The 14,505-nt window shown below is 38.4% G+C and overlaps 1 protein-coding gene across 1 annotated transcript; it reads right to left on the reverse strand.

Annotated features, from left to right (window-relative positions):
• Positions 1-6,293: 6,293 nt before the first annotated feature.
• Positions 6,294-8,838, reverse strand: LOC121236443. The gene is made up of 4 exons (XM_041132908.1): positions 8,653-8,838; positions 8,414-8,482; positions 7,316-7,623; positions 6,294-6,510 (listed from the first exon to the last, which is right to left on the reverse strand). The coding sequence occupies exons 1-4, from the start codon at positions 8,836-8,838 to the stop codon at positions 6,294-6,296; spliced, it is 780 nt and encodes a 259-aa protein (XP_040988842.1).
• Positions 8,839-14,505: the final 5,667 nt, after the last annotated feature.

Genomic DNA, 14,505 nt, shown 5'->3' on the forward strand with positions numbered 1-14,505 from the left:
AGATTGTTGGGTTTACTCCTTTGGAGTCCCACATCGGTGGGAGAGAATTGAAGAGCAGGCCTCAAGGCCTATAAATAAGGTGCTTGGCCTCTTAGTTAATTACATCAAGTCATAAGCTTAATTAGTAACTTTTGACTCTAAGAAAATTCCTCTATTAGCTTTTTTGTAAAAAGGAAAGAAGTGAGAGTTAAAGTTTTGCTAGTGGGGAAGGTTTGTGTGTATCATTTGGGGTAAGGAGAAAAATTGTGTGATTGTAATAATTTTTCACAGTGTATTTTCTTCTCTGAGTCTGATGGTTTTTCTCCTGTTTTTAGAAGTCTCCATGTAAATTATTGTGTTATTATTTCTCTGTTTTTCTTCATATTTTATCAAAAAATAGATCCTGAGAGTGAATTTAACAGATCCAAATTCCTAACAAAATAGATACAGTATATAGACTAACTCTTTCTTTTAACTACTGCAAATACTATAATATGGCGTTTGTTCAAGGTCTTATACCTCTGTTTTTAATTTAATATAATTTGCTTATAAAGAAAATTAAACACTTTTGGAATATTGTGAAGACCAGATCATCATGATATCATACTTCATGATGATGTATCTTAATAATTACGATCGAATTGATCATGATATATTTTAGAATTTCGATTGGAATGAAAAGATAAATGGATCGATATGGGTCTACATGATAATCCTTATTGTAGTAGTAGTAGTTATCCACGCGAGTGTGAATATATATTAAATATCATACTGCAAATACTATTTTTTTTTTATCTATTTTAAACTCATGTTACTACGACAGTATTTTCGAATTAAAGTAAAAAAAATTAAATTAAATTAAATATAAAAGTGTAGATAAGTTGCGGCTCAGTAGTACTTATTTACACTACAACAGAAATGATCTTTTGAAACGAAAATTTTCGTCCCAAAAGACCCCAATTTCGTTCCAAAAAAATTTTTGGGACGAAAAAAATTCGTCCCAAAGTCGTTCCAATATCACTGTGCCAAAAGGTATTTTGGGACGAAAATCACCATTTCGTCCCAAAAAATTTCTTTTGGGACGAAATTGAAGGAAACCGTTCGAACACGTTCGAACGAAAATTTTTTTTGTCACGGTTTAAATTCGTCCTAGAAAATAGTTCGAATGGAAAAAATTTTAAGTTCGAACAGTAGTGACGTGTTTGAACGATTTCGAAATATGTTCGAACACACATGAATTCGTTCGAACGTTATGAATTATGTATATTATGTATATTTACACACCTAAGTATATTATGTATAATTAGCTGCTTTAATATTTTGATCAATGCATGCATGCATGCTAGGGACATATGCATGAATGTCGAGACTCAGTAAAAAATATTATTCACATTAGATAGAGGTATGTGTATATGACACATGCATGAGCAAGTCACAACTAATTTGGACCCACTACCTCACATGGAATAGGTGGAAATTATTTTTTAATATATATATATATATATATATATATATATTCTTGATCTTCTTATATATAGCTAGCTCCAAAGATTTGATCTGATCCTCAAATAACATTTCATATTTTATATTTACTTAGTTTTTCATCTTCTCGATCTCATTATTTCGTTCTTAATTTGTATTTTTTCGTTTTGTTAAAATAGAACATTAATGTTGCATCTTCTTATATATAAACTTCAAATTTTCGATCTATAAATTCAAGAAAAAAGTAAAACCTATGAATTATATATATAAGCTACATAGGTGGACTCCACATAACGAGTCTTCTCTCTATCGTCCCTCCCAAGTGGCGATTCTGGTGAAGTGTGAGATTCTGCTCTACTCCCTGAGTAGGAAGGAGTGCGGTTTTCGTCAGAAGGACGAGGCAGTGATGGATGACATTGAAGAGATATGTGAACGTCTGAATGTGAATGAAGATGAGGAGGCTCCCATCGAGGTTGTTTTAGGTGATATGGAAGAAGTAAAGAAGAGAGGAGACAGGAGCCTGGTGGGAAAAGTATTTGCTGAGAGGAAGATCGAGAAGGAGGTAGTGAGAGCTATGATGGTGAAAATTTGGAGAGTGAGTAAACACATGGATTTCTGTGAGATTGGAGTGAATTGTTTTGTAATCACTTTTGCATCTCAAGGAGATAGGAATAGAGTGCTGAATAGGTGTCCATGGCTATTTGATAATTATCTTTTCGCACTGGGAGTGTTTGATGGATGTACCCAACCAAACCAGTTTGATTTTTCGACTGAGCAATTTTGGATCCAGTTGCATAATTTGCCTCTAAGTGGGATGAATCTGAAAATGGGCAAGACGATAGGGAAATCAATAGGGAAAGTGGTTGAAGTGGATATACAGGGGGATGGGATGGCATGGCGTCGATGTCTTAGGGTGAAAGTGGAGTGTGAGTTGACGAGGGTGCTTGCATGAGGAAGAACAATTATGCTGGAGGGCAAAAGAATGTGGATACCAGTGAAATACGAGAAGCTACCAAAAATTTGTTTCCGGTGTGGATGTATTTTACATGATAAAACAGGCTGTAAAGGGGAGGAAGATTCAGGAGGGCCTTTTCAATTCGGATCCTGGCTGAGAGCTCTTGCAGTAATAAAAAAGAGGGAGATGAGAGAAGGGGATCTCAAAAAACAAAGCCAATTTGCTGAGGAGGGGGGACCTAATGTGAGGGATGAGGGGAGTGAACTGAGAGGGGGGAAGGAGTGGAAGAAATAGGAGGAGAAATTACTACTCAGAGGAATAGGGATGAGGGCTTGGGGGATCCTGGAAAGAGAAAAGAAGAAACTAGGCCAGTCACTCTATGTGAGGGTAAGGGAGCAGTGGTGTTTTAAGAAAATCATATGGATGAACATGATGAAGATAATTCTGGATTTTCCAAGCAGGTCATCACACAGAAGGGAGGGGATGGAAGATGAGGGCTCGTGGTAAAGGCACTTCAGGTGAGATTTCTAACTCTGTCCATTGTTTAAAAAGAAGTTGTGATGGTGGGAAGGAGGGGGTGAATGTTGCTGGTGGAAGAGAAAAGAAGTTGAAATTAAATTTGGGAATGTAGGGGCAATTGATGGAGGATGTAGTGGCAGAGGCTGGGATGCAGGCGAGTGGTAAACAGGTCTGGCCCATTTTCAATCCCAGTAAATGTTAAAACCAAATTCAACTGTTTTGTTTGATTTTACTGATAGGATGAGATGACTTCAAATGAGACAAAATTTAAAAATTAAATAAAATATTATTTTAATATAATTTTATTTTAAGATTTAAAAACTTAAATTATTTATTATATTTGTGTGAAAATTTAAAAAAATTGTAATGAATATATAAAATAAAGTGATTTAATTTATGTAACGAGACTAGGATTAAGAAAGAATGAAAAAAAAAAAAAAGAAATAAAAAAGAGAGCAAAGGAAGAATTCATTCAACCCAATCTGACTCCTACCGCACCCTATGTACTTTTTGTGAAGTTTTTCAAGTAATTGACTATTTATTTCATTTTCCATTTTCTGATATTCATCATACCTAAACAAATAACTATAGTGCCGCTCGATGCTGTTACTGGCTGCACAGCTCGAGGTTGACACTATGTAAGAGCAAGATCCAAAACTGCAAGATGTCTCCGTAGAACTGTAGAAGCACACTTTCACTTACAACCTCAGAGACGTCTGCCCAATAAAAGCTTCACTTCCCCTGCAGTCGGACTTATTTGCAATCTCGCCGGAGTTTCACACTTTCACTCCCTAGAAGTGATGAAAAAAATAAAAAGAAGAATAAAAAATTAAATTAAATTAAATATAAAAGTGTAGATAAGTTGCGGCTCAGTAGTACTTATTTACACACCTAAGTATATTATGTATAATTAGCTGCTTTAATATTTTGATCAATGCATGCATGCATGCTAGCTAGGGACATGCATGAATGTCGAGACTCAGTAAAAAATATTATTCACATTAGATAGAGGTATGTGTATATGATACATGCATGAGCAAGTCACAGCTAATTTGGACCCACTACCTGACATGGAATAGGTGGAAATTATTTTTTAATATATATATATATATATATTCTTGATCTTCTTATATATAGCTAGCTCCAAAGATTTGATCTGATCCTCAAATAACATTTCATATTTTATATTTACTTAGTTTTTCATGTTCTCGATCTCATTTTTTCGTTCTTAATTTGTATTTTTTCCTTTTGTTAAAATAGAACATTAATGTTGCATCTTCTTATATATAAACTTCAAATTTTCGATCTATAAATTCAAGAAAAAAGTAAAACCTATGAATTATAAGCTATATAAGATTCTATGGGTTGGGACGTGATGCTAGACACCTTTCCCCGTCCCTCACCTCAAGAGTGAAAAATTTGCTTTTGATGTGTATCGATTGTTGCTCCCCTATTTTTGTGTACATGTAGATCTTGCGACTTTTTTCTGGACATTTTGGTTGTTGGGCCCTTGTTTTGGGCTTTTGTAAATCCTGCACTTCTTTTAACAATTTTGGTTGCCAATTTATACTACTTTTCTCCTTTTTGTGTTTTTGTTCCTCTCCTTTGGCGGTATTGTTTAGTCCTTCACGCCCGCGGGGTTGCCTTTGTACTTGGGTTTAATGGGTGGTTGTTTGTGAATTTGGGAGTCATGGGTCTTCTGACCGCCATTGGGTGTTTGTCTGTGAACTTGGGAGTCACGAGTTCTTCTGACCTCCATGCCTTTGTTGATTGCACTAGGAGTGCGTTGTCCAAGGCTTTTTCACCCTTTGTGCTTGCTCTAGCTGTGTAGCGTGTATTCAACTTGCCTTTCGACTGCTAACTTTGGATAGGGTCGTGTGGTCTTTTGACCTCCACGCCAGTTCGTTTGCATTGCGAGTGTGTGACTTGACTTCTAGTGGCTAACATTGGAGAGGGTCGTGTGGTCTTCTGACCTCCACGCCCGTTCGATTGCACCGCGAGTGTGTAACTCAACTTTCGCTGGCTAAGTTTGGAAAGGGTCGTGTGGTCTTCTGACCTCCACGCCCATTGTTTGCATTGCGAGTGTGTAACTCGGCTTTAGGTGGCTAACTTTGGAGAGGGTCGTGTGGTCTTCTGACCTCCAAGCCTGTTCAATTGCTAACTTTGGAGAGGGTCATGTGGTCTTTTGACCTCCACTCCCATTCGTTTGCATCGTGAGTGCATCACTCAACTTTCGGTGGCTAATATTGGAGAGGGTCATGGGGTCTTCTAACCTCCATGCCCGATCGATTTGCACCGCGAGTGTGTAACTTAGTTTTCGACTGCTAACATTGGAGAGGGGTGTGTGGTCTTCCGACCTCCACGTCCGTTTGATCGCTAACTTTGGAGAGGATCGTGTGGTCTTCTGACCTCCATGCCCATTTGTTTGCATCGAGAGTGTGTCACTCGGCTTTCGGTGGCTAACATTGGAGAGAGTCGTGGGGTCTCCTAACCTCCACACCCGTTCGATTGCTAACATTGAAGAGGGTCGTGCAGTCTTTTGACCTCCACTCTCGTTCATTTGCACCGCGAGTGTGTCACTCAGCTTTCGATGGCTAACATTGGAGAGGGTCGTGGGGTCTTCTAACCTTCACGCCCGTTCGATTGCTAACTTTGGAGAGGATCGTGTGGTCTTTTGACCTCCATGCCTGTTCGTTTGCACCGCCAGTGTCTCCCTCTGCTTCCGATGGCTACATTGGATAAGGTTGTGGGGTCTTCTTACCTCCGCGCCTGTTTTGCATAATAATTGATCAAATACTTATACGTTTCTAGTTCCTTGAGTCTCGAAAAATGTACATTCCAAAAAGCAGAAAATTGTTTATGAGATAAATAAATGTAAATGCCTAAGGAGATAAGCTTTCTTAGGATAGAACCTTTTTAGGTGCTCGGCGTTCCATAGATGTTGTAGTTCTCTTCCCTCACTGTCTTTAAGCCTATATGATCATGGGTGGTTGGTGGCGGTTACTATGTAGGGCCCTTCCCAACATGGACCGAGCTTCCCTTCATCTTGGGTAGTGACTCCCACCTTTCACAAGACTAGGTCACCGATCTTAAATGATCTTGGCTTGACTCATTTGTTAAAGTTCTACTCAGCTTTCCTCTTACTGAGGATGTTATGGATCTCTGCTTCTTCTCTCACTTCTTCAAGGAGGTCTAGTTACTCAGCAAGAGCTTGGTCATTCTTTGTCTGATCAAAGTGGTTGGTCAGGTAAGTTGGCAAACAGACTTTTGTTGGGGTGATTGCTTCGCTTCCGAACGCCAAAATAAAAGGCGCCTCCCCTATCGGGGTTTTTACCGAGGTCCTGTAAGCCCATAAAACTCATGGTAGCTCCTTTGCCCACTCGCCCTTCCAGTCACCTAATTTCTTCAAGATCCCGAGTAGAAATTTGTTTGTTGATTTTGCTTGTCTGTTTGCCTGCGGGTGGCCTGGTGACGAGTATTTCACTTTTATCCTGAGTTCCTGGCACGACACCCAATAATGCTCATAATCGAACTGCTTCCCGTTGTCTGAGATTATGGCATTCAGAACTCCGAATCTGCACAAGATATTTTTCCACAAAAACCTGGTTACGACTTTAGCCATTATAGTAGTTAAGGCTTCTGTTTTCGCCCACTTTGTAAAGTAGTCAACTATCATGTGTTTCACTCCGCACTTTCTAGGTGGGAACAGTCTGACCAAGTTGACTCCCCACTGGGCAAATGGCCATGGGGAGATGACGGATGATAATTTTCTGGTGGGCAATGCAGAACTAGGGCTTACATTTGGCACTGGGCACATCTCTTGGAAAACTGTTTGGCGTCCTTCAAGGCGTTAGGCCAGTAGTACCCTGTCCATAGGGCTTTTCTTACTAACGCCTTCCCGTCAAAATGGTTACCACAAACATCCTCGTGTATATCTGCGAGTACATATTGTGCTTCCTCGGTTGAGATGCACCTTAGTAAGGGTGTTGTGAAACCCTTTTTATATAGGACACTGTTGATCTTGACAAACCGTGCCGCCTTCCTTTTAATCTTTCTTACCGCCTCTTTTCCTTCAGGGAGCTTCCTTGTCTCAAGATAGTCTTCTATTTCAATGGCCTAATCTCAATGGTCGGTACTTCAATCAGCCTCATTTGCACGTCGCACGGTAAATCTGCCTCATCCTTGGCCGACGCCACCTTTGCCAGCCTATCCGCCACTGAGTTGTCCACCCTTGGAATTTGCATTATGGAGAAGTATTCGAATTGGTTGCGTAGTTTCAGTACCTGCTCGAGGTATTTCTTAAGCCTTTCCCCTTTAGTAGCGTAGGCCCCTGTGACTTGGTTTACCACTATTTGAGAATCTGCTTTAATCTCTACCTACTTGGTGCCTAATGCCTTGGCAGCAGATAATCCCAATATTAAAGCTTCATATTCTGCTTCGTTATTGGTGGTCCCGAAGGTGAGCATCGCCATATAATAATGCTCATGTTTTGCTTCTGTGACGATATGTACCCCTATGCCGCCCCCTACTCGGCATGCTGACCCATCGACAAAGACTGTCCAGGGTTGGCCGGGAGGGGGCGCCATGATCTCTGCAGGGAACCCATTGAATTCGGCCACGAAATCTGCAAGGTCTTGGCCTTTAACTGTGTTTATGGGCGCATAGCTGATTTTGAAACTCGCTGAGTTCTATTGACCATGCGACCAGACACCCAAAGGAGTCCGGCTTTTGTAGTACCCTTCCAAGAGGATTTTCTGTCAGAACTTTTATGGGGTGGACCTGGAAGTATGGTTGTAGTATTCTGGCGGCTACTACTAATGCGAATGCTAGCATTTCCATTCATGGGTATCTAACTTTGGCGCCTCGCAAAGCGCAGCTTGTGTAATACATAGGCGCTTAAGTTTCTTCTTTTTCTTTTACTAAGACAGTTGATACCGCTTGGGCGGATACTGCCAAGTATACGTACAAAATATCCCCTTGATTGGGCTACTTTAATAGGGGCGGGCTGGCCAAATACTTCTTCAAAGGCTTGGTCACACTCTTCATTCCAAAGGTGTACCTGCTTTAGAACTCGAAAAAAATGGAGGCATTTATCTATTGATTGCGACACAAACCTATTCAAGGCTGCTATTTTTCCTACCAGGTGCTGAGTATCATTGACGGTTCGGGATGGCACCATCTTCAAAATTGCTTCTATCTTTTCAGTGTTGGCTTCTATTCCTCTTTACGAGACTATAAATCCTAGGAACTTACATGAGTTTACTCCGAACGCGCATTTGGCTGGGTTCAATTTCATCTTGTATTTTCGCAACACCACGAAGGACTTTATATGATTTGTTAAATGTTAAGCGGCCTCTTTTCTTTTTATCAGTAGGTCGTTTATGTAAACCACCATAGTTTTCCCAATCTGGTGCTTGAACATCCGGTTAACCAACCTTTTGTATGTTGCCCGAGCTTTCTTTAGTCTGAAGGTATTACCCGGTAGCAGTAGAGTCCTCTGTCAGTTATGAACGTTGTCTTTTCCTCATCCGTCTTGTTCATCCTGATCTAATTGTACCCAAAGTAGGTATCCATAAAACTCAACAATTAGTGTCCAACTGTGGCGTCCACAAGGATGTCAATTTAGGGAGTGAAAAACTATCCTTGGGACAAGCTTTGTTAAGGTTGGTGAAGTCCACGCACATTCTCCATTTGCCATTCACTTTTTTTACTAGTACCACGTTGAAGAGCCATTCCAGGTAATCTGCCTTTTGTATCAAGCCTATTGCTAAAAGTTGATCTATTTCCTCAGTTATGGCTGTGCATTTCTCTGTGTTGAACGACCTCCTCTTCTGCCGCACTTTCTTAGCCTCTGAATTAATGCGGAGACTATGCTCTATGATTGAATTATCAATCGCAGGCATATTCTCGTAGCTCTAGGCAAAGATATCTCTATGTTCGATCAATAACTGCTTCAAGGCTTCTCGATACTCTGGTGGGAGGTTCGTACCAACCCTTGTTATGGCAGTTGGGCAATTCGGGTGCAACTGTACTATCTCTAAAGATTCATTCGCTTCAACTTGCAACAAATCCTTTTCATTCCTACCATCCATGTCCGGTTCTTTGCTTACGAGTGGTGGTGGCGGCGGGGGTGGCAGTGGCGAGCGCCCCCTGGACTGCCGGTTATACATATTGTTGGCATCCCTGTCTTCAATTCTTGGATATAACATTCTCTAGCCAATGTATGTTCGCCTCGGATTTCGCCGACTCCTGCGTCGTCCTATACTTTAAGGTGATATATAGAGGTAATCGCCTTGAGATTATTGAGGGTTGGGCACCCTATTATAGCGTTGTAGGACAATGGGGATTTTACTACTAAGAAGTTCATCATGGTGGTGACTACATGGGTGCCTTGTCCTACTATTACTAGGAGTGTGATGGCGTCAATCGATTGGATGGCTTCTCTCGAAAATCCTTTCAATGGTGAAGGCAATGGTCGCAACCTATCGGTGCTAATCCCCATTCTAGTGAATGTGTCCCAGAAGAGGATGTTGGCAAAACTCTCATTATCGACCAAAATATGTCTGGTCGTGTAGTTTGCTATCATTAGTGTCATGACCAAGGCGTTGTCATGGATGTACATGACCCCCTCGCAATCTTCGTCTCCGAATGAGATGGTAAGCATTGTTTCTAGCCTTAGGTACTTGTATGGCCTGTCTGCCATGTATACCTCGTAATATCTTGTCCTGTAGGCGTGGGCTTTCCTGCCAAATGTTGTGGCATTGCCCCCAGCGAATCTACCTGCTATGGTGCATATTTCTCCTAGGGGACCTGTTATTGGTTCCTCCTGGGTTGTGGATAATTATTCCTTCTCTACTCCTCTTGTTTTTGGCGCTTAGGGCTTTTGCCTCTTCTCTCGCGATTTTCCTCCCTCTGTGGTTTGATGTAATCGATTAACATTCTTTTCAGCTCCCCGCTTCCAGTCATTTCTTCAATTTGCCTCCTTAGGGATCATCGGTCCAATGGGAGTAGCTTTGGTGGTAAGTGCAATGGCATTGGCCTTGGCCTTTTCTAGGTAAGAATTCTTCCTTCCTCGAGTTTTTACTATTTTACTGTACATTGGGGTTGTTGTGTACCAATCGGCACCCCCGGTCTTGGCGACTGGTGTATCAGTCTCGCATGTCATCATGGTTGCTTCGTCCGTTCATCTTTCTGTCTTTGTCTTTAGAACTGTTCTAGTTTCTGTTCTCCGATTTTGCCTCCTGCTTTCGAGGTTCAAGTAAGGCCTGCAAGGTATCTTCCGCACTGACGAAGTCATCTGCTCTGTCCATGAACTCTCTTAATGTAGATGGAGTCCGTTTGGCCAGCTCGGCTATGAACGGGTTTCAGGGCCAAATTCCTCCAAGCAGTGCGACTAATGTGATTTTCTCATCCTAATCGTTAGTGGTGAGCCTCTCTTTATTGAAGCGCGTTAGGTAAGTCTTCAGGTTCTCCCCTTCCTTCTGTCTTATGGTTAACAGATAGGCCGCCAGTTTGCGGCATCTCCTGCTTGCCATAAACTGTGTAAGAAACTACTTAGTAAGCTCTTCAAAGCTGCTAACTGATCTGGGCGAAGGGTCCCGAACCATCCCCACGCTATTCCCTTCAACATCAACGGGAAGGTGCGACAAACCACCTCCCCTAAGAAGCCGTGGAGAGTCATGTGCACTTTGAAGTTCTCGAGGTAATCAATAGGATCTTTAGATCCATCGTATAGATCGATCTGTGCACTTTGAATTTAGCCGGTAAAGGGACCGCTATGACCTCCTCGTTGTAAGGGAGGTCTGTGCACATGAGGAGTTGCTCCATGGAAGAGGAGCCACCCATCATCTTCGTCATCTCCTCGTACTTGTCTATCAAACTGCGTAGCTCATCATGCATCTTTTTTCTTCTCCATTTATACATGCTAAAGCTGCATGCACACGCGCACTATGTGCTTCTCCTTCAAGTTGCCCATTCTGGGCAATGGGATTATCCCTATGTCATTTTAAGTCCTCATTTTTCTTCTACAGTTGTCCAACAACCGCCATCACTTGTTTTAGCCTTTTCTCCGCTTTTGCTAACCTTCCTTCCGCCTCTGTCATGCTTGGTCCTATATCTCGGTCTACTTGTGATCGTATGACGGTTGGCATGTAAAAATCACATTGAAGTCTGTGAACATCCCACAGACGGTGCCACTGTAAAGGATGTGTTTCACACTACCAATTGTATGGATAACCCTACGACGACAAAGGAACAGCGTTGGTCACCCTGTGTAAACTTCGATGCTTAATTTAGTAACAATGTAAGGATAACATGTATATGAAAATGAAGATGAATCTGTTTGTTACCTTTAGCAAGTTATTTATAAAAGGATGTGGCGTGAGGGTGACTAACTCTAGTCACCTATCCCGTGTACTTATCATTCACGATCCCTTATTAACTTGAGAAGATACTTCATGTTTTGTAGGAGTTATCTTGGTCAGGATATTTATGTCCAACTGTGTGCCTCATCCCTAGTTCTTCAGAGTTATCTTATCCCATGATTGTGTTTACGAGCCCTCTATCTGTATGGCTCCTAGTTTTAAGCTTCCAATAAGCCTTCTTAGACTTATGAATGAGCTTGGCCTTAGAGATGCGCTTAAAGCCCAGGGGTCTAAATGTCACCTCCAATGTATATAGTACTTATTTATGAATTTGTTTAATTACTACTTAATATATTGGATTAGCATATTGGGGGAGGAATTGAGTAGGTAGAGTGTTGGGAAATTTTTTATATATAATAGTTGCCATGTTGAGCATTAATTGTATATTATAAATTAGAAAAATTCTAATCATCATCTTTATATCATATACCTTTTTTTTTTTTTTTAAACAGGGGTGTTGTCATGTAAGAAGGATTAGTAGAATAATTCTATAAATAATAATAATAATAATAATAATAATAATAATAAGAAACCAATCCCCGATGTGAAACAGTTGCAGCCAAAAGAAGAAACAGCAAATGTGTCAAATTCAACGTTCGAGGATATATTTTTCACTACTATATTTTACTTTAATTGAAACGAAATAGAGTTCAAAGTCTGGCCTGTATTAATGGGATCATGCGATTTAAAGATTAAAAAATCTCTTACCATATATTTATCTATAAATAAACCTAACTATATAGTTAGCTAGCTAGCTAGTAGTAGACTATGAGTGCGTTTGGATGTTGAAGTGAATTGAATTGAATTGATAAAATATTATTAGAATATTATTTATTATTATTATTATTATTTTGAGATTTGAAAAAGTTGAATTGTTTATTATATTTTGTGTTAGAATTTGAAAAAATTGTAATGATGAGTTGAGATGAGTTATGTTTCCAAACGAAGCCTATATCTCTTTATTTCCAACCGAGGATTCTGCATATTTATTTAATTATTAATTATATATATATATATCTTATATATAATAATCGCGAATAAGCAATCAGAGTCATATAATTCTTCTCTGTCAATTTTACCCTTGCTTTTGTATATTTTTACAATGGAGATCATGAATATATTTTTTGAGGAAGATGTTCTCGCTGGAGCCCCTTTCGAGAGGTTGAAGAATAAGTTGAACATCTCCTTTGGAGTCGTCTAGTCGTTTCCTTTTATCTGACTCCTCTTTTCATATGCCCTTAGAGAGTGGTGAGAATTAAGTATCTTTCTCTTGCGTGTCTAACATTCTCTCTTCTCTCAACTTTCTTATTTTTCCTTCTCATCTATTTCTCCTAACACTTTCATTTTTTTTGTCTCATCCTTGTCTCTCATTCCTCTCTCTTTCTTTATCTTCTAATGATAAGACATCTCCCATTAGACTAGGCCTAGTAGGCTTACGTTGACCTAATATATTTTATCCCTTCCATTATGTGTAAGTGTTACAAATTGATCATCAGCATATTAATTGTTATGTACTTGTGTATCTGGTTATATAAATATATATATATATATATATATAACATGATTATTTCTTAAATTAGAAGTTGCATATATGCAGCGACCAGCTAATTATTTGTCAATCAACTTTAACGACCTTAATTGAGAGTTGAGATCTTATTGATTATATTAATCCGTATGATTAAGCTGGTGCATGCTGCAGGCCTGCCCAGCCCTGCGCCTTAAGTTATTGAATAATTGAATAAATCAATTAAAATCTGGTTAATATTCTTTTATTTAAAGATTTTTTAGCTTTTAAATATTGTTCATGAATAGTATCATCATCATTCATCACGTATAGTCCGCATGAATAATCGTAAGCAAAAAAGCAGACTTCTCAATCACATGATGACGATCATATATAAAGTAATTAATTAAGGTAGCTAGTTATATATATATATATATATATGAATTAATAAATCACTACAAAAAAAACGGGCTTTTGTGATTAATTTATTACAAATAAAAAATTATTCGTAATTAATTTTAGTTACAAATAGTCATTTCGTTAGAATTAACTGGTCGTAAATAGGCAATTTTCTTGTAATGAATTAAAGAAAAATTTCCAAATCCAAACTATTCAAGCTGGTAATTAATTATATCTACTTATATAAGGATAATATTGCATGTAAGCCGGCCATGTATATATGTATTTACACATACATGCATGGTCCACAAATTATTTCTAGAAAACAACGGAAAATAGCTGGCTAGGACCTTCCAAGTTCCGCGGCCACTAGGTAATTAGGGGCATGCATGCAATTGAATTCATTACATTCTACGTCATTATACAAATATATAAGATGAGATGGCTTGAATAAGTTAATATATGTGTGTGTGTGGGCCCACTAGCCTTAATTTATGATGTTTTAATAAATACGAAATTACCGATTTCAGGAAACTACTGTAAGGATGTGTTGGGATAGTGAGAGTACGTTATTATTTTTTATTTTATTATTATTTTTTATCTATTTTTTTATTATTTATTATTTTTTACCTACTTTTTAGTACTATTTAATATTTTATTATTAATTTTTTATTACTTTTTTATAGTTATTTATAAATATTCTCAATACTTCTCAGATATTTTCACTATCCAAATCAGACTCATTCAAAAAGAAAGTGAAGAACCAGAATCAATATTTTATTCTATCCAATCAAAATGAAATGACAGGATACACTAATTACTTTACATAAATTAAAGTTATTTTATCCATTTTGTTTGTCTTTCATTTTAATACTTAATTTCTTTTAATTTTTTTTATTTAATAATTAAGAAAATAGCTATTAATATATTAATATTTTTTTATACTTTTTAATAATATTTTAAAATGATAAAAAAATATAAATTAAAAAATTGAACAACAGTAAAAATTAAAAATTAAACTAACGGTAAGATAAGGCAGTATACTGCTCATATATATATATATATATATATATAATATAGATCTTTGGTAAATATTCATAAAATCTGTTAATAATAATATATAATAAAAAAAGCGAATGAGAGTATGCATTAATAAATGGAAAAATAAGGACCACATGGTGATAAAGTTATACATACACGATGTGATATATACAACGTGGATCCCATGCATGCGTACAATGATT

The sequence above is a fragment of the Juglans microcarpa x Juglans regia genome, chromosome 1D (genome assembly GCF_004785595.1).
Source record: "Juglans microcarpa x Juglans regia isolate MS1-56 chromosome 1D, Jm3101_v1.0, whole genome shotgun sequence".
NCBI classification, from domain to species: Eukaryota; Viridiplantae; Streptophyta; class Magnoliopsida; order Fagales; family Juglandaceae; genus Juglans; species Juglans microcarpa x Juglans regia.